The 25,894-nt window shown below is 43.7% G+C and overlaps 1 protein-coding gene across 1 annotated transcript in view; it reads right to left on the bottom strand.

Moving 5' to 3' along the window:
• Nucleotides 1–25,428, bottom strand: part of shisa9a (shisa family member 9a) — a 336,049-nt gene extending 310,621 nt beyond the window's left edge. Inside the window, exons 1-2 of the mRNA XM_060840114.1 lie at nucleotides 24,740–25,428; nucleotides 6,212–6,336 (exon numbers count right to left, since the gene is read on the bottom strand). Coding sequence (XP_060696097.1) covers nucleotides 6,212–6,336; nucleotides 24,740–25,251 — 637 coding nt within the window. The 5' untranslated portion in view covers nucleotides 25,252–25,428. The remainder of the gene's footprint in view (nucleotides 1–6,211; nucleotides 6,337–24,739) is intronic.
• Nucleotides 25,429–25,894: the final 466 nt, after the last annotated feature.

Raw genomic sequence — 25,894 nt, 5'->3', positions numbered from 1 at the left:
AATAGTTTGAAAGTGCGGATGGAAGCTATTTCCAACACTAAGTAGAAAATTACCCGCCCGATTCAATCATGCAATAAAAGAGTGTAATTGTCACTGCAATTATGCAGATTTTCTTACTAATTGTTAGTAGCAATAGATGTTTCTACCTGCCATTAGTCTAAGCACCAGGCTAGCTAAACATTATTTCGTGTAACAGCTAAAAGGCTGAGCGACATAACTAAGGACTTTCAAATGTGTTCTTCCCTATTTATAGCAAGCCTTTAAGTACACCCTATTTCAGAAATCAATTACTCGCAGAATTGTTTCAGGTGGTAAGTATGGATGCCTTTTGGTTTGCAGACTGATGCAAATGTTGTAATTCCACTTAGACGAAGCACATATAATTATCCTGAACGAGAGACAAGTTGTCAAATGTTTATAAGACTGTGATGTACGTCAGTTAATAAATTAGCAATTTGTTGCCGTGAAAAACATCCAAGTCCAAAACACACAAAGGTTCTTTTTAATCCAGTCCACCTCCGTCAGATCAATCCTGCGGGGCTGGTACTGTGGAATAGGGAATGTCTACTTCTCCATTACATACATATCACAAGTTTCTAAATCCCCTTGCAAATGATATAAATCTGCTTCGGATGTTGATGATAATTGTTCCTGACATTAAAAAGAAATAACTAATGCTGTCACTATCTGGCGGGACCCCTCAATGATCTGAAGCTGAGCTTTACCTACTTTGACTGCCTGACTATAACTGCAATTCTTTTGTCAGGAGGACGGCTCCATCCACACACGCTTACTTATTCATATGCACAGAATTCCCAAACCGGTGGTTAACTTTTATATTTTGAAAGGTCATATATGAATGTTTGCTCTCCAAATATTTAAGTCAGCACTATGCATACTTTAAAGAGGTATTTGCAAGGGTCAAGCATGTTTGAATCCAGAGTTTAAAACTTGAGCTTTACTCCATGTAGTGTTAGCGAGCTGAGGAGCTCACACTACCTCACGCCACAGTCAGATAGGATCGGTTCACCTTACTTTAATACTAGACAATTGACAGCACTTAGAGTGTTGCAACAGGCCATTTGATTCCACACCTCCCCCCTACGTAACTTCATTTTATGAGGAGAGACTGAGTAGATTGGGAATATATTCAATGAAATTTGGAAGAATGAGGGGGAAATCTTATAGAAACATATAAAATTATGAGGGGAATAGAAAAGATAGAATCAGAGAGGGTGTTTCCACTGTCAGGTGAGACTAGGACAAGAGGGCATAGCCTCAAACTTAGGGGAGCAGATTTAGAACTGAATTGAGAGGAACTTCTTCACCCAGAGGGTTGTGAATCAATGGAAACTCTGCCTAATGGAGTGGTTGAGGCTTCCTCCCTGAATGTTTTTAAAGCTAAGATCGATAATTTTTTGAATGAAAGGTATTAAGGGTGACAGTCAGAGGGTGGGTAAGTGGAGCTGAGTCCATGAAACAATCAGCCATGATCTTACTGAAAATGGTGGTGCAGGCTCATAGGGTCAGGAGGCCGACTCCTGCTCCACGTTCTTATGTTCTTAACATTTATTAGCTTATCCTTCTGATCCCTTCTTCCTCATTTATTTATCCAGCTGCTTCTTAAATGCATCTGTGTTCCTGAAGCATAGAATCCCTACAGTGTGGAAACAGGCCATTTAGCCCAAAGAGTCCATACCGACCCTCCAAAGAGCATCAGACCCAGACCCATCCTCTTATCCTGTCCCTGTAACTCTGCATTTCCCATGGCTAATGCACCTAACCTACACATTTGTGAACACTGTGGATAATTTTGCATGGCCAATCCACATAACTGCACATCTTTGGACTGTCCAATACAGTCTAAACCAAATCGTGGTGAATTTCACATTTCAATCACTCTCTGGATAAGGAAGATTCTCCTGAATGATTTATTGGAAGTATCAGTGCTCCTGTTATGTTTATAACCCTCACTTTAGAAGTCTCCCTCAACTGAAGACTAAAGTGTCCCTCAACCAAACTCTCTTCATAACTTTCAAGATCTTTGTTATAATTTGGCATGAACAACTTGATGAAATTAACAAACAATATCAAGTTTCAAATGGGCTCCTGGTTTACTGATACACACATTTACAATTAACATTACTCTTATTGTTTGTGCATTGTGAATGTTTTCGGTGCTTTGGGTCTTGTCACAGGTGCCTGGGAAGGGGTAACCTTTCTCTCCTGAGCTTAGGGAGGGAATTAGCAGAATGGTTACTCATCCAAGATAAATGGAAATGGAAATTAGATGATTTTGAGAGCAGACTTCCCTGATTTCAGATCCACTTGGGAAAGCTGAAAACTACCCTGCTGACTTTCACCTCAAACTCCAGCAAATGTGATTAGAACTTTCTAAAATTATACTTGACTTTTCTGCCAAACTGGATTGGAACTTATCCATTTACGAATCTGGCAACAAACAGCATTACGTTGTAAAAAGCGAGCAATTGTTTATTACCTTTGGAGATCATAGTGACATGTGAAAGAATACTCTTATTCGGCCCAGAATTATTCTTTCAGGTGATTAACTGCAAAGTCATGTCATATCAAAGAAGTTTGATCAGATGTGATGCAGGATGGACACTGAATTCAATAATTTGTCACTATTTAAGCTTGAACAGGAGAAATGACGACAATTGTGACAAGGATAGATTATATTAAACAGATGAGAACACATAATTTACCACCTGTGTTCGAGTGCCTTAAGGCGCAATCACTTCCAACTCCTCAAATCATAGCTAATCCAACGCTCTTCATTCCAATGCTTTGCCTCCAAATTAACCAAAACAGGAATGTCTGTATAGAGGCCGATAGAAGGCAGAGCTCTTCTGTGTATAACCTCTGAGGGAAGGAATGGCCTAGTTGAGTTATTGCTAGACTCTTAAATCAGAAACTCAGCGAATGTTCTGTGACCAGGGTTCAAAAGCCACAACAGCAAATGGTGGAATTTGAATTCAATAACAAATCTGGAATTAAGAGTTGAATGATGACCATGAATCTGTTATTAATTGTAGATTAAAAACCTGCCTGATTCACTGACACCTTTGAGGGAAGGACACTGCCATCCTTATATAGTCTGGACTATACGTGATTCCAGACCCACAAGCAACATGGTTGACTCTTAACTGCCCTTTGAGATGGTCAATAAAAGCTGGCTGGGCCAGAGGTGCTCATATGCTGTGAGTAAATAAAGAAAAAAAAACAGACTACAATGATTCCATTTTCAGCAGGTTGGTTGGCTCAGTTGGCTGGACAGCTGGCTCATGATGCAGAGTGATGTCAACAGCACGGATACAATTCCTACACTGGCTGGGGTCACCATGAAGGTCCCACCTTCCCTACCTCAACCCTTGCCTGAGCCATAGTGACCCTCAGAATAAACTCCCCACCAGTTGTCTCTCTCTCTCTCTCTCTCCCTCTTATGACAGAACAACTCTATGATCTTCTGGGGTTGTGGTGACATTACCCTTTACATGTTACTCCAACAGAGCTCAATATTCATCACAACAAGGCAATCACAAGCATCTCTATCTATATGCTATGTGAAGAGTTCTGGGAGGGTGAAATTACTAAAGAAGAGTGTACCAAGACAATGTCCAGCATGATCCTTGTGTCAATATGGTAGATTCTTTGCACATTGTCTCCGATAAACAAGATAGTAAGAAAGGTGGCCTTTGCAGTTTGAGAAATTGAGCAAGTTAGTTACGGTGGCCGTAAGTGCCCCCTGTTAGACTTCAGCAGGCTATGCCTCACTCTCTGCTACCTTGCTAAGATGCTAACTCAACTGAATTGTCCAGTCTCCCTAAACATTGTGACAGGTGCTTGATAAATCAGTACCCAGTTGGAATTGTGGCTGATACTGTACAAATACCCTCTGATTCTTTCAGAGATTTAAAATTTGTGTAGTTCTTAATTGTCTCAATCACAAGTAACTGTGGTTAACTAGCACAGATTCCCAGTTACCTCTTCGGTAAAGCTTTTGATAGGATTTGTTCAGCCTGTAAATATTTTGCACAGTATTGTCCAACATTCTGGGGGTTTTCTATTAACTAGAAACTGAATAGGAGTAGCCTTACAAATCCAGTGGCTACAACAGCAGGTCAGAGGCTAGGAATCCTGCAGCAAAAGCCTATCCATAATCCACAGAGCATAGGACCCAGGGGTGTGATGAAACATTCCCCACTTGGCTGGATGGACGCCATTCCAACAACACTCAAGATGCTTGACACCATCCAGGATCATATTCACAAATATTTACTCTCTCAACCACCAGTGCACAATAGCAGCAGTGTGTAACATCTTCAAGATACACTGCAGAAACTCACCTAGGCTCTTCAGACAGCATCTTCCACAACCACTACTATCGAGCAGAATGAGAGCAACAGATACATGGGAACACCACCACCTGCAAGGGCCCCTCCAACCCACTCACCATCCTAACTTGGAACTATGTTGCCGTACTTTCTGTGTTACCAGGTCAAACTTCAGTGTTATCGGAACTCCATCCCTAATAGCATTGCTGGTCTATCTACAGCACGTAGACCACAACAGTTCAAGAAAGCAGATCACCACCATCTTCTCAAGGGCAACTAGGGATGGGCAATAAAAGCTGTCCCAGCCAGCGATGCCCATATACCATGAATGAATAAGATGTAATCATGGACATATTAGCATCATCATCTTTCCTCCAACCAGTCCAGTTCTTCCATTAGGATAACAATTCTCTTCATCAGAACCTTGTACAGTGGATGGCAGCAAAAGTGCTCCCAACAGTCTCACCCACAGGCAGTCAGAGACAAAGCTATACTGTCAGGATGAAAAGTCAAAGATAAATGAACTAAAATTGATTTCCCATGTTCAGTAATTTACAGGCCAAGTTTGTTCAGTCTTCAAGCTCCATAGCTTCTCACCTCTGCTCTTCTCAAATGATAGCCTTCATTTAACCCAGTCTAAGTTAACCTGACACATTCAGAATGTGATCTCCTGGATTTCAGCCCATCTATGACGTTGACTGAGCTGTCATGAAGACTCAATGAAGGCCAGCCAAGCACTGGGTACTTGGGTGCATCATTTTGGAATTGAACAATTGAAGGTGGCTTTTACCCTTACTTACAAAGCTAAGCATACCAAGATTTTCTGTGCCACAGTTAAAAGCAAAATATCCGCGCCTTCGCACGCAGGATCTTTAGTAGCTTTCCCTCACGACCAGTTGGTTTTCCCTCTCGCCAAAGTACTACATTAATCCTTGCAAATTGCACAAAAGGGAAGGCAAAAAAACGCAGAACAGCAATTTATGTTAAAAGAAAATTTTAATGGTAGTTCTAGATTGCTCTTATGGGGACTGGCCTCTATTAAAATGTATGTATGCAAAATCAGAGATAATAGACATAGTCTAATGGCTTAATTCAGACACAAGGCACTTAACTTGTTAATAGGAAAGTATCTAAAGTGATTTGATCAGTTTTTCTATAAACTATACTTTTCCTTTGAGTTTCTCGTGTATTACATGCTCCTTTCTGATGTACATCAAGCATGGAATGATATAAAGAAGAACACACTAAGGAAACATAGGGAACCAACTACCTGTCTGAACTTTGTGATTCACTATATATTCACACAGAAGAGTCACCATTGCATTAACAGGAAAGTGTTAATTCACGAGGAGTCAGCCATATAATTTTAACCAAATGTCCTTTATAAACTACTAGATTAAACATATCTGATTCACATTATCATCAATCTGACTTTTCTTTCCTCGCTGTTCTGTCTTCAGCATCTACCTCTTTCTCTTACCCCCTCCCCCCCAACACGAACTGGAACATGAGACAGAATCTGATCAGAGCAGAATTGTAACTCAGTCAGACTGTAAGGAGTAGTGAGACTGCCGAGATAATCAGAAACTGGAGGACTCAGTTCATAGAGCTTATATCTGCCCCACATGAATCACCAACATTTTAGAAATCAGATCGGATAGCTTTAGCATACAATCAAGTGAAGCAGTAATGAATGTCATTTCCTAATGGCGCTACATTTCAATCTGAGAAATCTCTAGAAATGTGAGAATAGCTCAAGAATAAAGGTGTTTTTTTGTACAATATACTTCAGAAAATCATCACCAAAGAAAATCCGAAAACAATACTGTCAAAGCCTGACAAATTGGATAACTTACCAAAGGTGTTTCTGGAGCTTGTTGGCTGCATGGTTTCATGCTGCACGTGAATCGCTACCTTCCCATCTCTTTCAACATGATTGCTGGGAGACTGACCCTGCTGTTTCAGAACATCAGTCAGAGCCCTGGAAAAAAGAGGAAGTCTTTCAGAAATGACCAAAACCTTTCATATCCCATGTTGGTCTGTAAATAAATTACCCACCAGTGACTTCTTTACTTCTGACCCTAGTGCAGTGCAATTTACTTTATTATTGAAGCTGCTGTTGAGTAATTCGCTGTTAATGAGTGCACGCTCCAGACTGAACACCTGTTTCTGCCTGAAATGCCCAGCGAGTAAAATGCAGTGCAGTTTTCTTTCTAATTAATTAGATGGAAATGGTTAATGACTATTTTTTCTTAATTTAAGCAAACAATTGCTCAATTTAAACACAGGTGGTTTAAACATTGAGGACCGTGCTTAAAACCATCAGAAAAGAGAGTGATACCGTATGCTGCAAGGTTTTGCACAGTCACAGTTGCAGTCAATCTGTGTCGATGAATAAAGCAAATTGCCAATGCTTTGATTGCTCAAGTGAGCAACTTCATCTTGCCCTCTATGGACATCTGGCAGCAACATGAAGGGGCTATGAAACTTTACTGAGTGGCAAGAATTCTGCAGAAGCAGGGGATTGTAGACTGCACCACATAGCCGTACACACTTTGCTGCATAAAGCCACTGGCTAGATGAATCAGTAAGGACTTCATTCACTTCATGTTCAACTCAGTTGCAATTATCAATGCTGTATTACACGAATCAATGGGAGGTTCACAGGCAGCTTATGTCAGAGCCTTCATTTAACGCTATCCATGGCTCAACAAAATATTGATCTCAACGGTGACTTCACTGTGATTAAGGCTGAGGCAGTTCAGGATACCACTCAAACACCAGCAAAGCTGTATATGTGCAAGTGTAATGACAGATCTGAAATGTGGTCAGTTCAAGATTATGAAGGGTTGTGGTAATGGGTGGATATTACCCGATTCAAAACTTTGCCCTGAAAAAGATAGGTTCAATAAAGAGGAGAGTTCAAGAGGCACCAGAAGAGGCTATATATTATGGTTATGTTATTGAGTCTAATCTGGAGACGAGGATTGATGATAGAGAGACATGGCTCCAAATCTCTCCACAGCTGGTGAAAGTAAATTCAGTTCATCTGGAATACCAGATTGTTGTCAAAAGTAATTTACATTTACTAATGCCCTTCAGGAAAGAAACTGGCCATCCTTAACCAGCCTGGTATAAATGTGATGTTAGATCTTCACTATCCTAATACACCATTCAGCTCTTTTCAAGAACATGATTCACAACCATCTTTACAAGAGTAATTAGGAATGGACAGTAAATGTTGGTCTTGTCAGTAATGCTCACATTTCAGTTATGGATTAAACCAAACAATGGAACAGAATTTGATAGCACCCAAAAGCTCTGTTCTCAGACATCAGACCTCTTAATTTTGAAATATGCTCAAAGTATAACCATCCCTATTGCATTCTCCCATGTCCCCAGCTGTGTCGTTGAACGTGTCTTTCACTGGCTGTTTAAAGCAGGGTAGAACATTCATACCATCTACATGATTGTGCAGTAAACCCACAATATGTTCACAGAGAGGAGGTCACTGGCCTTTGCAGCACGTTTCTCACCTGGTTTGGAGGAAGGGAACTGGGCTACAGTCACAGCTTTTACAAGGGCTGCAGTTGGTGAAGTGGCAAAAAGCTCATGGATTTGAGAAGGACAGACAGCAGAAGCCAGAATGAGATGAGGGATAGTTTGGCCGATAGAGATGGGTTGGTGGAGTAGGCAGGCAAGCAAGCAACAGATGGAGTTCACCTCTGACAAGTGTGATGTAATGCATTTAGAAAGGTCACATAGTAAAAGGGAACACACAATAAATGGGAACATACTGAGAGAGGTAGATGAAGTGAGAGATCTTGGTGTGCAAGTGCACAAGTCCCTAGCAGTGCAGGTAGATAAGGTTGGAAAGAAAACATATAGAATGCTCTAGTTCATTGGCAGAGGTGTGGAATACAGTAGGGGTGTAATGATGAAATTGAATAAGATACTGGTGAGGCCACAGCTGCAGCATTTTGTGGTGTTCTGGTCACCACATTACAGGAAGGACGTAATTGCTCTGGAGAGAGTGCAGAGAAAATTTAGATTAGATTCCCTAGAGCATGGAAATAGGCCCTTCAGCCCAACAGGTCCATACCGATCCTCTGAGGAGTGACCTACTCAGATCCATTCCCCGACCCTATATTTACCCCTGACTATGGGCAATTTAGTCTGGCCAATTCACCTAACCCGTACATCTTTGGATTGTGGGAGGAAACTGTAGCACATGGGGAAAACTCATGCAGACACGGGGAGAACGTGCAAACTCCACACAGACAGTTGTCTGAGGCGGGAATCGAAGTCGGATTCCTGGCGCTGTGAGGTAGTAGTGCTAACCACTGAGCTACCACGCTGTCCCTAATTTACCAGAATGTTGTGGGGCCTGGAGAACTGTAGCTATGAGGAGAGACTGGAGAAGCTGGGGTTGGTTTCCTTGGAACAGACAAGGCTGAGGGGTGACACGAATGAGGTATGCAAAATTATGAGGGTTAGTGAGAGAGGGTAACTAGAAGGGAATTGGAATTTGGATGTGATTGGTCAGGGGCTGCTTGATAGTCTTGTGAAGAAGCACAATTTAAGAGGCCAAAGATCCATGCACATTGATTGTACATTGAGAACCTGTGACCAATTCCTTTCCCGTGCTGGAGAATCACACTTCAGGATTCTCTATCTGCCCAGTGAAAGGATACTTTAAATATTGAATTTCAGGGATGTTTTCATAAATTATTACAACACATAAGAGAGCAATTTGATCAGAGCAGATTAGATATTCCCATTTCTCTGCTGTTTCCCATTGTGCTCATTATTTTTAATCTACAGGCCCTTTGATAATTCCTTTTAAATTGAATCTATCCCAATACCCTCTCAAAGCTCATTCTAGATCCTAATCACCTGTGTTAAAACAAAAAACTCCTTGTCACCTCTGGCAAAAGAAATGAACCCAAAATCGATTTCCTTTGGTTGTCAACTCCTTCAGCACAGGGAACAGTTTCTCCCTATTAACTCTGTGATTTTGAACACTTTTATTACATCTGGATGTAGGTTTGCTCACTGAGCTGGAAGGTTCATTTTCAGACATTTCGTCACCATACTAGGTAACATCTTCAGTGAGCCTCCGGATGAACCGCTGAAAATGAACCTTTCAGCTCAGCGAGATAACCTACATCCAAAGGGTGGCACGGTGGCACTGTGGTTAGCACTGCTGCCTCACAGCGCCAGGGACCTGGGTTCAATTCCCGCCTCAGGCGACTGACTGTGTGGAGTTTGCACGTTCTCCCCGTGTCTGCGTGGGTTTCCTCCGGGTGCTCTGGTTTCCTCCCACAGTCCAAAGATGTGCAGGTCAGGTGAATTGGCCATGCTAAATTGCCCGTAGTGTTAGGTAAGGGGTATATGTAGGGGTATGGGTGGGTTGCGCTTTGGCGGGTTGGTGTGGACTTGTTGGGCCGAAGGGCCTGTTTCCAAACTGTAAGTAATCTAATCTAATCTAAAAACCTCAACCTGAACTACAAATCTTCTCAAAACTTGCTAACTTCTATTACATCTCCTCTCAATTTCTTCTTCTCTCAGGAGAACAACACCGGCTTCTCCAACCTGTCCTTGTGAATGAAGTCTCTCACCTCTGGAATGATTCCTGTAAATCTTTTCTGTACTTTTTTCTAAAGCCATTGCATCTGACTGAGTGTGTGGTGCCCAGATTTAGACACGGTACTCTAGCTGAGGCTGAAGGAGCATTTCAGAAAGGTTCACCATAACCTCTTTGCTCCTGTACTCCATCCCTCTTCATCTGGAGTATTGTGTACAGTTAGTCCCCTTACTTGAGGAGGGATGCAATTGAAGTGGAGGCAGTTCAGAGGAGGTTCACCAGATTGATTCCTGAGATGAGAGATTGAGCAGTTTAGGCCTTATGTCTAGAAGAATGGGAGGAGATCTAATTGGCTTATATGAGATTAGATTATTTACAGTGTGGAAACAGGCCCTTTGGCCCAACAAGTCCACACTAACCCTCCGAAGAGCAACCCACCCAGACCTATTCCCCAACTTTTACCCCTTCACCGAACACTACATGGCCAATTCACCTAACCTGAACATTTTTGGACTGTGGGAGGAAACCCACACAGACCATAGGGAGAATGTGAAAATCTCCACACAGACAGTTGCCTGAGGCGGGAATTGAACCCGGGTCTCTGGCACTGTGAGGCAGCAGTGCTAACTGCTGTGCCACCGTGCTGCCCCTAAAGGAGATTGACAAAGTAGATGTATAAACCATGTTTCCTCAGGTGGTGAAGTCTAGAATGAACAATCATTGTTTTAGGATAAAACAGAGATGAGGAGGAATTACTTCTCTCAAAAGGTCAAGAATCTGTGGAATTCACTGTCTTAGAGTGAGGTGGATGTTAGGACATTTAAGGAAGAGAGACTGATTTTAAATTAGTAATGGTTGAAGGTTTAGGGAAAATGGGCAGGAAAGTGGTGTTGAGGCCGGAATGAGGTCATCCATGATCGTATTCAACATTGGAGCAGGCTCGAGGGGCTGAATGGCCTCCTCCTGCTCCTAGTTCTTATGTTCTGTTTATAAAGCCCAGGGCTCTGTCTGCTTTATTAACCCCTTTAGCAGTTTGTATGCAAACATCCCTAAACCACAACATCTGCTACTTTTGTTCCAGATTATCATTTCTAAGAGCTGCCTGACCACCAAGGTTAAACTGACCAGGCTTGTGTTGCTAGGTTTAACTTTACACCTTTACTTTGAACATTAGCATAGCATTTGCGATTCTCCAGTTTTCTGATACCACCTCTGTATCAAAGAAGATTTGGAAGATGGAGGTCAACATGTCTGCAATTCGCAATTCTCACCCTTATTTCCCAGCACCATTCGTGTGCATTATTGATCTGGTCCTGATGACTTATCAACTATGGGCCAGTCTTTCTAAACTTCCTCTTTGTAATTTTTTAGCCTATTCTGTATCTCAATGAACTTCCTGATGACTTTGGCAGCATCTTCTGGCATGGTAAGTACAGATACCCCAGCCTCACACTCTGCCTCCGTGTGTAGATTCGTTTTTTGGTCAAACCTCCTCCTCAGGTGAAAATTTTGTTTTCTTCTTTATGCTAAATTCCAGTCTCTGCTCATAGTCTCTCTTTGCCTCTCGATTTCTATAGCTAGTCTGGTGTACACCTGTATTATCAACCTAACATCAGTCATACAGCCTTTTTCATGACTTCAACTTATTCCTTATCTTTTCTGCTCTACATTTATTCTACATCTCCTCCTGGTTGGAATGGACCTTGAGTGTAACCTAACTCTAGGCTCTCAGCCTAACTCTCAGCAAGAGTCATACCAAACCTGAAACTCTGTCTCTCTCTCTCTCTCTACAGATGCTGCTCGACCAACCAGGTTTCTCCAGCACTTTCTGCTTTACTTTTAAGTCCCAGCAGCACAATATTATTCTTTTATTCCAAATCTCTCCTGGTACAATGTTGCGATTACATAGGAATAAGTCCCTATTTTCATTACACAGTAGTTCTTGCAATTTTAATTTCCTTTTAATTTTAAAGCAGTTGTATTCACACAAACCCAAAAAGGTGATTAAAATGTTAAGTATTTTAGGCTTTGAATTTGTTTTATCATGGACTGTAAACAATGTAAAATGTGTTAATTTATCTCCACAATTGTTAAATAACTAAGAAGCACTGAGTTGGCAGATTCATCAATCAGGTTTTGAAGCAGTCATTTGTTGGTATGCACTGGTTTTCTACTTTTAAATGCAAAAACTTGTAAAAGCAGAGACAAAGTTGAGTTTTAAATGGAAAGCAAGCTTTCAGCAAATATATTTTGTTCTACATTGGGAAAGATGGCCTGTTCATCACTTTGTGTTATTGATAAAGTCAAATTGTACTGACAAAATGAAGTGACTCCATTCCTAACTATTCCTCTATAATAGATTTAATTACTGTGAAACAAAAGAGCTTAAAAATTCAAGGCCATTGGGAACATAGGTTAAAGACAAATCGCAAAGCTGTAACAGTTGTTCATGTCAAAATAGAAATTGCTGGAAAAACACAGCCGGTCTGGCGGTATTGGCAGAGCGTAAACAGTGTTATTGGTGTGTCAGAACTGAAAGCAGCTGGGAAATGGTTTTTAGGCTGAGGGCCATAGATAGTTGGAGTGGACTGAAGAGATGGAGCCAATGCCCAGAGAGAGAGAGAGAGAGAGACAGAAAAGGGAGAAGCAGAAAAGGGACTGTTGATGACAAGCCAGGAGAGGGATAAATGCTGAATGGGTGCTAGTTGGAAATGAGAAGACTGGAAAGTGGCTTGGCTGTGCTGGGAGCAACCCATACATAACTGGACCTGAAGATGCAGCAAGGAAGATCTGAGATCATTAATATCAATATTGAGTCCTAATGACTGTAAGATATCTAGATCACAGAATACTCTTCAGTGTGGAAGCAGGCCATTCAGCCCATTGAGTCCATACTGACCCTCCGAAGAGCATCCCACCCAGATTCACTGCCCTACCCTATCCTTGTAACCCTGCATTTCCCATGGCTAACCCACCTAGCTGTACATTCCTGGACAAATTGGGTGATTTAGCATGGCCAGTCTGCCTAACCTACATATCTTTGGACTGTGAGAGGGAACCAGAGCACCCAGAGGAAACCCACACAGACACGGGGAGAATGTGCAAACTCCACACAGACAGTCGCCCAAGGGTGGAATTGAATGTGGGTTCCTGGTGCTGTGAGGAGCGCAAACCACTGAGACACCATGCCATCCCACGCAGTGTTGTTCTTCCAGCTTGCGTTGAGCTACAATTGTTTGTACCATGGATTGTACTAAAGGGTGAGGCGTCGGACATTATGGATGGGCTGAGATGGTCAGACTCAGCTGGAGACAATCCAAAACCTGATTAAAATTTGTAACATGGAGACAGTGGACAAAATGGTTTCCATTACCTAAATCTGCAGGCAGTTTCTTGTCTCAGTGATCCATCTTCAATTATAAACCTTAAACCATGCATGTCAGCACACTGATGTGTCATGGAGTCATAGCAATGTACAGCACAGAAATAGACCCTTCCTCCATGCCAACCAGATATCTTAACGTAATCTGGTCCCATTTGCCAGCACTTAGCCCATATTTCTCTAAACCCTTCCTAATCATATATCCAACCAGATGCCTTTTAAATGTTGTAACTTGTACCAGCCACCACCACTTCCTCATTCTATACAAACACCACCCTCTCTGTAAAAATGTTACCCCATCGGTCCCTTTTATATCTTTTCCCTCTCACCTTAAACCTATGCCGTCTAGTTCTGGACTCCCCCACCCCAGGGAAAAGACCTTGTCGATTCACCCTATAGAGATTTTATAAACCTCTATAAGGTCACCCCTCAGCCTCCAACACTGCAGGGAAAACAGCCACAGCCTACTCAATCTCTCCCTATAGCTCAAATCCTCTAACTCTGACATCATTGCAAATTTTTCTGAACCCTTTCAAGTTTCAAAACATCTTTTTGATACGAGGGACACCAGAATTGCACACAATATTCCAAACATGGCCCAACCAATGTCCTGTACAGCCGCAATATGACTTCCCAACTCCTGTACTCAATGCTCTGACCAGTAAAGAAAGTATACCAAATGTCTTCGTCACTATCCTATCTGCCTACGAGTCCACTTTCAAGGAGCTATGAACCTAGACTCCAAAGTCTCTTTGTTCAGCAAAACTCCCCAGGACCTTACCATTAAGTGTATAAATCCTCCCCTGATTTGCTTTTCCAAAATGCAGCACTTCACATTTATCTAAATTAAACTCAATCTGCCACTTCTCAGCCCATTGGTCCATCTGATCAAGATTCTATTGTACTATGAGATAACTTTCTTTACTGTCCACTACACCTCCTGTGTTCACATCCAAGTTATTTTAATGACAAAAAGCAGTGAAGCTAGCACCAATTCTTGTGGTACACCACTGGTCACAGACCTCCAGTCTGAAATGCAACCCTCCACCAGTATGCTCTGTGTTCTACCTTCCAGCCAGTTCTGTATCCAAATGGCTAGTTCCCCCTGTATTCCATGAGATCTAACCTTGCTAACTAGTCACCATGGGGAACCTTGTTGAACACCTTGCTGAAGTCCACATAGATTGTCCTCATCAATCCTCTTTGTTACTTGTTCAAAAAACTCCATCAAGTTCGTGAGACATGATTTCCCACGCACAAAGCGATGCTGACTATCCCTAATCAGTCCTTGCCTTTCCAAATGCATATAAATCCTATCCCTCAGGATTCCCTCCAACAACTTTGCCCTCCATCAATGAGAGGCTCACTGATCTATAGTTCCCTGGCTGGTCCTTACAAACCTTCTTAAACAGTGGCACCAGGTTAGCCAACCTCCAGTCTTCCGACACCTCACCTGTGACAATCGATGATGGAGTGGGAGATGTCACACTCAAGCCTGACCTCAATCAGGAGATGCTTCCCTGCAGTGTCTGTTGTGGGTTAGGGTTATCACAGTTTGACAAAGTTATATGCGTTGTGTAAAAAATGACCAGGAGTGAAAAAGAGTCAAACATAAACTGAGGGGATCAGGTGTTGTCCTGTAGGATTTAGTTTCAGAGAAAACATATTAAACTGGTGCAAAATGGTAACATTGTAACGACAGCCATTCGTGTTTTATAACATCTGATATTGGAATTTATTCAAATATGCTCCTGACAAAATAAGGTGGTGAAGTTTGTTGAAACAATCAACTGAAAATTGTGGAAAACTAAAGAAACCAAGAAAGAATTGCAGGGGAATAAATGCAATCAGTGTCAGCAAGAGGCCAAGCAGTTTTAAAGTTCTGGAAAAAAATATTAAATTTTATGCGTACAATAACTGTCATTATGCTATGAAGCAAAATTGCCAAATTAGGCAAGGGCGTTTGAAGGGTTTATAACTACTATTTATTTAGATATGAATGATAATCTGACTCAGATTAACAAACTTATGTGTTTTAAAAAGGAGGAGCCTAATGATATTGTTATCTTTCAATTGCTCGAAAGAGAGCTATGGAACAGCACCAAATAGATTGAAAAGCATCATCTGAGACATGAAAACTTCATAATGAAAAGTATAACTAGTGAAAGTTCCCTTGATTCATGGACCAGTTTCATTAGATCAGAAGATAGTGACTGTAATTCCTTTATTCAAAAAGGAATAACTAGCTACCTGATGAAGGAGCAGCGCTCCGAAAGTTTGTACTTCCAAATAAACCTGTTGAAATATAACCTGGTGTTGTGTGAGTTTTAACTTTATTCAATAAGGGAGAGAAAGAGTGAAAGCTGGAAACTACAGGCTGGCTACCTCAACATCTGACAAAGGGAAAATGTTAGATGTTACTATTAAAGACATTCCAGCACTTAGATAACTTCAAGGTAATCAGGCAGAGTCAACATGATTTTGTGAAAAGGAAATCACGTTTGAGCAACGTATTGGAGTACTTTGAGAAGGTAATATGTGCCATGGATAAAGAAGAATCAGTGGATGTACAGTACTTAGACTGGGTGTAGGTTTAAGCAAACCTACATCCACAACCTCAATCTGAGCTACAAATCTTCTCAAATCTCGTTAAGTACTGAGACTTTCAGAAGGCATTTATAAAGTGCCACATCAAAGGTTACTGTGGAAAATAAATGTGTGGGTTGCATATTAACATGGGTAGAAGATTGGCTCACTAACAGAAAGTAGAAAGTAGAGGTTAAAAGGGTCTTTTGCAGGTTCACAAAATGTAATTATTAGTGTTCTCCAGGGACTGTTGCTGAGACCTCAACTGTTGATTTATTAGATTAAGGGACAGAAGGTATGGTTGCCCAATTTGCTGAAGCTGCAAATGTGTTGCTGGTCAAAGCACAGCAGGCCAGGCAGCATCTCAGGAATAGAGAATTCGATGTTTCGAGCATAAGCCCTTCATCAGGAATAAGAGAGAGAGAGCCAAGCAGGCTAAGATAAAAGGTAGGGAGGAGGGAGTAGGGGGAGGGGCGATGGAGGTGGGATAGGTGGAAGGAGGTCAAGGTGAGGGTGATAGGCCGGAGTGGGGTGGGGGCAGAGAGGTCAGGAAGAGGATTGCAGGTTAGGAGGGCGGTGCTGAGTTGAGGGAACCGACTGAGACAAGGTGGGGGGAGGGGAAATGAGGAAGCTGGAGAAATCTGAATTAATGTAGTTCGGAGTCCGTGTGGGATCAGTCGGTTCCGTAGGCAGGTGCTGAGGAAGGAGATGTGGCTGTGGTAACGAGTCTGTTTGAGAATGTGGCTGAAGAGCTTCTGTCCTCTGCACAGAAGCTCTTCAGCCACATTCTCAAACAGACTCGTTGCCACAGCCACATCTCCTTCCTCAGCACCTGCCTACGGAACCGACTGATCCCACACGGACTCCGAACTACATTAATTCAGATTTCTCCAGCTTCCTCATTTCCCCTCCCCCCACCTTGTCTCAGTCGGTTCCCCCAACTCAGCACTGCCCTCCTAACCTGCAATCCTCTTCCTGACCTCTCCGCCCCACCCCACTCTGGCCTATCACCCTCACCTTGACCTCCTTCCACCTATCCCACCTCCATCGCCCCTCCCCCTAGTCCCTCCTCCCTACCTTTTATCTTAGCCTGCTTGGCTCTCTCTCTCTTATTCCTGATGAAGGGCTTATGCTCGAAACGTCGAATTCTCTATTCCTGAGATGCTGCCTGGCCTGCTGTGCTTTGACCAGCAACACATTTGCAGCTGTGATCTCCAGCAATTTGCTGAAGATTCAACATTAGGTGGGCAGTAATTTGAGAAGAGGACACAAGAAGGTTACAAAAAGACTTGGATCAGTTAAATAAGTGGACAATATGTGGCCAATGGAGTATAATGAAGGAAAATGTTGAATTGTCCATTTTGACAGGAAGAGTCAAATATTGCTCCTTTGTTTAAGAAGGGTAACCAGGATAATTTGGGAAATTATAGGCTGGTGACCCTTATGTCAATGGTAGGGAAATTATTGGAGAAGATTCTTACTCACATTTGGAAAAACATGGACTTATTAGTGATAGACAGCATGGCTTTGTGTGGTGAAGATCGTGTCTCACAAATTTGACTGAACATTTTGAGCAAGTGACAAAGATGACTAATGAGGGCAGGGTGGAGGATATTGTCTAAATGGACTTTAGCAAGGTCTTTCACAGGTCCCTCGTGGAAGCTTATAGAGTAAATGAAGTAACACGGGATTTGCAGTGAGTTGCTAAAATGGATTCAGAATTGGCTTGATCAATGCTGGGACACCTTGTAATATATTTAAATGATATGGAGGAGAATGTAGGTGATCTGATTAGTAAACTTGTGAATGACACAAAGATTGGTGGGAGCTACGAATAATGAGGAGGAGTGTCAGAGGATACTGGAGGATAAAGATAGGCTGGAGACATGGGCAGAGAAATGGCAGATGGAGTTTAATGTGGACAAATACAAGGTGATGCATTGTGGAAGATCTAATGCAGGAGTACACAGCAAATGGTAGAACCCTTGAAGCATTAACAGAGGGATCTAAGTGTAAAGGTTCACAATTCCCTGAGAGTGGCAACACAAGTCGATGAACACAAGAGGAGGTCAAGAAGGCATAAGGCATGCTGGCCTTCATCAGTCAGGGCACAGAGTATTGGCAAGTCATGTTGCACTGTATATCATTTTAGTTAGGCCACATATGGAATATTACTCAGGTCATCACACTACCAAAAATATGTGGAGGCTTTGGAAAGGGTACAGAAAAGGTTTACCAGGATGTTGTCTGGTTTGGAGGGTATTAGCTATGAGGACAGCTTGGACAAAATTGGTTTGTTTCACTTGAACATCAGAGGCTGAGGTGGCAACCTATTAGAAGTTTTAAAAATTATGAGAGGCGTGAATAGAATGGACGGTTGAATTCTTTTCTCCCAGGACAGGAATTTCAATTAATAAGGAACATAGGTTTAAGGTAAAAGGGGTAAAGTATAAAGGAGACATAAGAGACAAGTTTTTTACATAAAGGATGGTAGGTGAGTGGAATCTGCTACCAGAGGATGTGGTAGGAATAGATAGAAGAACAACATTAAAGAGGTTTCTTGACAGATACATGAATAGGCAGGTTACAAAGGGATACAGACTGTGTAAAGACACCATGTCTTGGTACAAACTTGGTGGACTGAAGGGCCTGTTCCTGTGCTATATGGTTGTTTGAGAGCTCTTACTCTCAAGAAGAAAAAAAAATACAGAAAAGAACATATGCAAGAGCTGCTCTGCTGAAGTGCCTTGCTATATAAATCTATGGAGCTCCATCTCAGGTAGATACATTACAAGTATAGTTTGAGATTTCTAAGACCATGATAAGCTCCCAGGTCAACACTGAACCTAAGACAGTGGAAAATCCTTTTCTGTAGCAGCTGTTAGAAAATATTCTATTCTGTTTTGAAGGGAAGTGAGAAAAGAAAGAGCTAGGCTAGAGAAATTGAATACATCAACAGTGGGGGAGATTCCACAGATTGCTGTCCAAACTGCCATGTTTGTGCAGTATGATTTGGTTCAAGGTTTTGGAGTGTTTACCTGCTGGAAAAGGAGGTGATTTGCATTAGTCAGAGTCCAGCACCTTCGGAGGAAAAGAAAACATTCTTCCCCCAAAATTAGTTAATAATTCTGTATTCTGTTGATTCCATCTTTTGAGAGGACTGACTCTGGTTCCAGCATCTATCCTGTCAAATTCGGAACGTTTCCAGACACATCTGTCAGTGCTGTTGGAAGATAACCAAAATATTGCACAATGGACAGACAATATTCCAGTAAAGAGAAAGATTTGATCAGAGCACAATGTGCTGAGGGAACTTCAAGGAGATAAATTCATCTGAACGATCAGCATAAGGTTTTAACGAACAGAATCTGGAATATGCAATTGATTTTACAGATGTTGACAATGACCTCAAATTTGCTCATGATTGTGAGAGAAGATTGTCCTTTAGTGGGACAATAAAGCAATTAAAGGTGATTTGTTGCACCCTAAAGGCAGTTTGTGGGCAAACTCAAAACATATATATAGGCTAGTAATTGGTTTAAATAGTTTTGCTTTAATCTATTTGAAAGAAGTAGCTCACATATTCTCATATAATGAGGTATAAGTCTATCAGTGGGGATGTATTTTCATGTGTGGACAAGGAACCACCCCACTATACAATTCCCAGCAAGGAAATTTATATGCAGATTTTATTTTCGAAAGCAGCAACAGCCAAATTGGCTGCAGGAATGAAAGACTAAGCTTGTAGATGATGCAAGCTGATTCAGATGATTAACAATTTGGACCATAACAGAAAAATTATCAGTTCAAAATTATTTGCTTTAACAGGTTTTTTTTAATTTGGTGATTCCTGCAAAATATTCCTGAAATATTTGATTGCATTGAACATCAAGGATTTAAAAAAAACACACACTCCAGCAATGGGGTGGTGGCTAGTACTGCTACCTCATAGTGCCAGGGATCCAGGTTCAATTCCAACCTTGGGCAACTGTCTGTGTGGAGGTTGCATGTTCTCCCTGTGTCTGTGTGGCCCCTACACTGTAGGGATTTTATGGTGTTTAATACTGATTGTGACTGCTTTTGTTATAAGCTTCTTGGATAAGTCATCAGGAGTCTTAAAGAATTCACAAAGTAGCAACAAAACGTAGTTCTGCCCATGACATATTCTGTCCACTTGATTATCCTGCACAAAAGGTCTAAACTAACCAATGCAAACTACAAAGTGGTATTTCCCTACAGTCTGCAGATTGGTCTCCATGTATCAGAATCACAGTGATAACCAACATCACAGCTCAAGCACAACTAGTAAGGCTGAAGTCTGTATTTGCTTGCAATGTGATACTGGAACGAGCAATTTTGGAGAATGGACAACTGTTCATTTCCAGGAAGAGTTTAGTTTTACTCACCTTATAGGGAGTCCCAAATATCCACAAAAAAATTAGGGAAACAGAAATAGGGAGAAAACTATATAAAATTTAGGAAGTGGAAAATGTCCATGCATTGCTCTGCTAAATTATCATACAATGAGATTAGCAAATGATATAAGCATGGGTGACTACCACTGGGAAAGAAACAGAGAGCAATCTGAGTAATTTCGTCAGGAAACTGCATGCTATTTAAATAAATTAGCATTTTGGGACACGTTTTTGAATGGACAATATGGTAGGTGTTATTCGGTTAAGATTAAGTTACTCGTGTCAGGTTCAGGAAAGGAATTGAGTGAGTGAGTGTTGGGAGAATGGTCACTGGGAGAACCCACCATGTTTAAAAAAAAGGTGAGAAACCAGAGGAGAAGCCTTTGGAACAAAATTCACACCAATGACTGGATGCAAAGTCATGGCCTAGAGTCTATTTTACATTTTCCTTCAGTAGTTCCAGTTGCACTGAGTGAAGCCAGTTGCACTGAGTTGGTGGTGCGGAGGCAGAGATGGCGCTTGGATCTAGAGTTTGGCGAACAGTATTATTCAGTTACACACCAGACATGCTAAGTCATGTGCAGTTGATGTTTGTTCATACTGTCACAGTCTAGTGAATTAGCACATAGACTCCATCTAGTGGATAATGTATGTGCAGTGATTTCATTGTCCTGAATAGTGGAGGGCACACTCAGAGGACTCCTGAAAATGCTGTGCCATTGTAATAGGTGTCAACAGGGGCATTTGGTTTTCTGTGCTGAGGGAGGGTAGATACTTGCACCAGGTGCTGAGATATTGGAAAGTTCACCAGCCTAAACCCTGAGGTGTAGGACCCAGGTTACACTGGCCCTTGCTGGTGAATGATGACCTTAAAACCGTGACTGGAGCGTGGAAATGGAGGCAACAGATAAACTGGGTTAGAGTACAGGAGTGGGGAAAGGCCCTCTTGTGATGCAGAGATACCGTCCCTACCCCAGGCCTGGGGTTTGAGACCAATCTACTCCCAAGGCGTGTAATAGCATCTCTGAACAGGTTGGTTGGGAAACATGGGTTAAATTACAAAATAAAATCGGTGTCCCGGGTAAAACTGAAAGGAATTGCCTCTGTCAACTGCAATCTCCTCGGTTTGGCCAAGTCAATGCGTTCCAGAGAACGTTCAGGAAGAGTTAGAGGTGAGATGGATTGGAAATAGTTAGCTGGCTTTTGTTTTTGCACCAGTGCGGACTCGATGGGCTGCAGGACCTCTTTCTCTGTGCTGTAGAGCAGTATAGCCGTAAATATTGTGAACGGAGCTCTGCTGGGGGCTGAATACGGACAATTCCTGGCAGATTACTGGCACACCACACTCGCTTCACTTCAGGCAGACTGGCGAATCAGGAGCCCGTAAAGTTGGGTTCTAACTCTGAAGACAGGGGATGCAAGTTAAGGGGGGGAGAGGGAAGAGGGATACTTTCTCAGGGCAAATACTCAAATCCTTCCCCGCTCAGAGAGACACTGTCTAAACATTCTCCTGCTGTTTGTAGCTGTGTTTGAAGATGGTGCCTTTGGGGGAGGCTCCCCCCCACGTGTGGATGGTGTATCTGAACCATGTACCCCATATGGATCAGACCACACACACACTAGTCCCCTGCTTCTTTCTTACATCCCCAACAGTGCTGCAGAAACTCAGCAGCTCAGGCAGTAGCTGTGGAGAGAGACACAGAGTTAATGTTTCGGGTCCAGTGACCCTTCCTCAGTTTCTTACAGCCAGGTTCATCTCCCGGACCACCTGGTAAAAGGAAAATCCAAAAACGGCAAACGCCCGTTTGTTGTGGAATGTCCCCTCTCACACGGTGAGTGTGAGTGTGTGTGTGTGTGTGTGTGAGTAAGAATGTGTAAATTAGTGTGAGGGAGTATGTAGGGAGTGAGTGTGTAAGGAGTGTGTGTGAGAGGGAGTGTGTGAATGAGTGAGTAAGGGGGTGAGTGTGTAAGGGTGTGTGTGAGGGAGTAAGAGTGTGCAAATTAGTGTGAGGGAGTGTGTGTGAGGGAGTATGTAGGGAGTGAGTGTGTAAAGGAGTGTGTGTGAGAGGGAGTGTGTGAATGAGTGAGTAAGGGGGTGAGTGTGTAAGGGTGTGTGTGTAAGAGTGTGAATGGGAGTGAGTGTGAAAGTGAGTGAGTGTGTGAGGGAGTAAAGAGTGTGTAAATTAGTGTGAGGGAGTGTGTGTGAGGGAGTATGTAGGGAGTGAGTGTGTGAGGGAGTGTATGAATGAGTGAGTAAGGAAGTGAGTGTGTAAGGGTGTGAATGGGAGTGTGTAAGGGAGTGAGTGTGAAAGAGTGAGTGAGTGTGTGAGGGAGTGTGTAAGGGAGTGAATGTTTGGCGTAAGTGGCTTCACTCCCCGGAGAATACCGCAGAAAGTTTGGGTTACTCGGGTGGATTAGCGGGAGGTGGGGGCCCGGTGAGTTCCCTGGAGTTTCACACCACGCTTCTTGACTCACCTCCTGAACTATGGGGAGGGGGCGAATGTCTTTAAAGGAGAGGGGAGGGATTTTTAAAAGGTCTGCTGGACCCTTTGGAAAGAAATAGCTGTCGCAAACACTGTTAGGATTAATCTCTCCGGCTCGCCATATTTTCTAAGTGTGTTTTCAGCGTGAGACTCACTCGGGAATCACTGCGCAATGCTGCAGCAACTTGGAAATGCGGGGCTACAAGAGAACAGGGTCGCGGGGGAGGGGGGGGGGGGGCAGTGCTGTGTGAGTGAGTCAGATCCCTGGTTCCTCCAGCTACCCTATCCCCCATCTGAAACTGTGTCTGTGTGTGTCTGCGGGGATTGTGAGAGCACAGAAAACCTCTTTGTAAATGCAACAGGTCCGTCTTGTTCCTGTGGAAACTGTCTCCGTGTTACAGGGATGGGAATCTCTGCCTGTTCCAGTCTCCAGAGAGGGAGAAACAGAGAGATAGATAGACAGATAGATAGACACTCAGACAGAGACATATAGACAGACAGACACAGAGAGACAGGTACATAGAGAGAAAGACACAGAGAGACAGATGGAGAAACAGTTAGACAGACAGACGCGGAAAGATAGTCAGAGATAGATAGATAAACAGTCAGGGATAGATAGACAGACAGGCAGATATTCTCAAAATTTACAAACAAGGTTAAACAAACTGCGAAGTGATTTGAATCCTCTGGCTGACAGAGAGCGCCCGTTTGGTTTCTCTTCCTGTTATGTCTACACGCCCCCAGCCCTTTCCCAATGTGAACAGGCCCCGGTGTTGGTTTTCCCGCTGGGAGACACAGAAACCCGGAGATGGAGAGGGTACTGCTGTCCTGTTTACACACCCCCAGGGGAGATGCTGCCAGATGTGGGACTAGAGTCGATTCAGAGTGCTGCATGCCCGCGCAGACTCGATGGGCCGCACGGCCTCATTCCCCTTCGGTGTTGCCCCTGTCCTTGTGTTTATTTTGTTGGGGTTGGGGGTGGAATAAATATCTTAGGATCACTTCTTGTTTCGAGTCCAGTTTTTCTCTGGAATTGTGCCGTCACTCAGGATTAGAGAACAATCATTCCTTTAATCATCTTCACACACACACACCCTTCACACACACACACACACACAGACCCTTCACACACACACACATACACACAGACCCTTCACACATACACACACAGACCCTACACACACACACACAGACCCTTCACACACACACACACATACACACAGACCCTTCACACATACACACACAGACCCTACACACACACACACACACATACACACAGACCCTTCACACACAGACCCTTCACACACATACACACAGACCCTTCACACACACACATACACACAGACCCTTCACACACACACACACACAGACCCTTCACACACACACACAGACCCTTCACACACATACACAAACACACACAGACCCTTCACACACACACAAACACACATAGACCCTTCACACACACAGACCCTTCACACACACACACACCCTGCACACACAGAGACCCTTCACACACACTCCTAATACACACAGACACACACATACCTCTGACACACACACAGACCCTTCTCACACACACCTCACACACACAGACACACACATACCTCTGACACAGAGAGACCCATCACACAAACACATACAGACACACCACACACACCTCTCTCACACACAGACACCTCTCACATACACCTCACACACACACAGACCCTTCACACACACACATACAGACACAACACACATATCCTCTCTCTCACACACACACACACCCCGACACACAAACACACACCGCCCCCAGAGCTTGGTGACTGTTTCCCTGGACACTGAGCCAGTTGGCAGTGCCCAGTGTATGGATGGTGGGGCAAATGGACAGAGAGCTGCGGGTTTTGAGGAGGGGTGGGCGGCAGTGGCTCTGTCCCGGAGCTCCCTCTTACCTGGAGTTCAGCTCCCTCTGGGGTCTCTGTGATTTCTCCAGGCCCAGCTTGGTGAAAATTCCCACCAGCACCATGACGGCCACCACGCCGCAGATGAAGTAGACGATCAAGTTGGTTTTATCTCGGGTCTGGTCAAACACATTGTCGTCCGGTCTCTGCGGAGGCTTGCCCACGTTCGCCCAGTTCGGGGTATCATAGTTGGAGCAGATGCTCTGGTCCAGGCGGGACTCTTTAAACTGGCAGCAGTACCGGTAACCACATGTCCCGCAGCAGTACTGGTAGATACTGGTGTTACAATTGAACGCTGCGTCAAACTGACCCATCACATCGAAGTAGCCCCTGCAGCGGTCCGGGGTGGCTGGCAGCTCCAGTCTGGCCGAGCTGTTGGAGCTGGAGCCCAGCAGGAGCGGGCCGAGCTGCCGGCCCCCTTTCGCCTGGGCCATGCGGTCCAACACCGGGCACCAGAAACCCAGCAAGTCCAGCAACAGGTAGCGCAGCAGCCGCACGCTCATCGCTGCCGCTCCGGGACTCAATCCGGAGCCGGAGCCGGATCGCTCAGCACCTTCAGGCGGATTCCCTGCTGGGCGGCAGCGAGCTCCTCATTCCCCAGTGGACCCCCTCCTCTCCCTCTCTCTCCCGTCGCCAAGTTGCGGCTCGGGCTCAGAGCTCTGTTTTCCACCTTCCACGTGTGCACAGCCCTGGAGCTGGGGAGCTGGGTCAGTGCCTGCCTTATCCAGGCATCTAACACCCTGGTAGCACAGGGCTAGGCTCCGGGAGACATCCGCTGCTGCCAAATGCCAACTTAATCCGAATCCAGACAGTGCAGACTCCGGATGTACTGAGAGATTGCAGACTCCGGGTGCACTGAGAGATTGCAGACTCCGGGTGTACTGAGAGGTTGCAGACTCCGGGTGTACTGAGAGATTACTGACTCCGGGTGCACTGAGAGATTGCAGACTCCGGGTGTACTGAGAGATTACTGACTCCGGGTGCACTGAGAGATTGCAGACTCCGGGTGTACTGAGAGATTACTGACTCCGGGTGTACTGAGAGATTGCAGACTCCGGGTACACTGAGAGGTTGTAGTCCGGATGTATTCTAAGAGCTCAGAGCCCGCAGCCCATTTCTAAAGGGGGTCCAGCGGAGTGAACCAAC

The sequence above is a fragment of the Hemiscyllium ocellatum genome, chromosome 20, assembly GCF_020745735.1.
Source record: "Hemiscyllium ocellatum isolate sHemOce1 chromosome 20, sHemOce1.pat.X.cur, whole genome shotgun sequence".
Taxonomy (NCBI): Eukaryota; Metazoa; Chordata; class Chondrichthyes; order Orectolobiformes; family Hemiscylliidae; genus Hemiscyllium; species Hemiscyllium ocellatum.
Note: the sequence above shows the minus strand (reverse complement) of the source record. Positions and strands in the feature narration are given on the sequence as shown.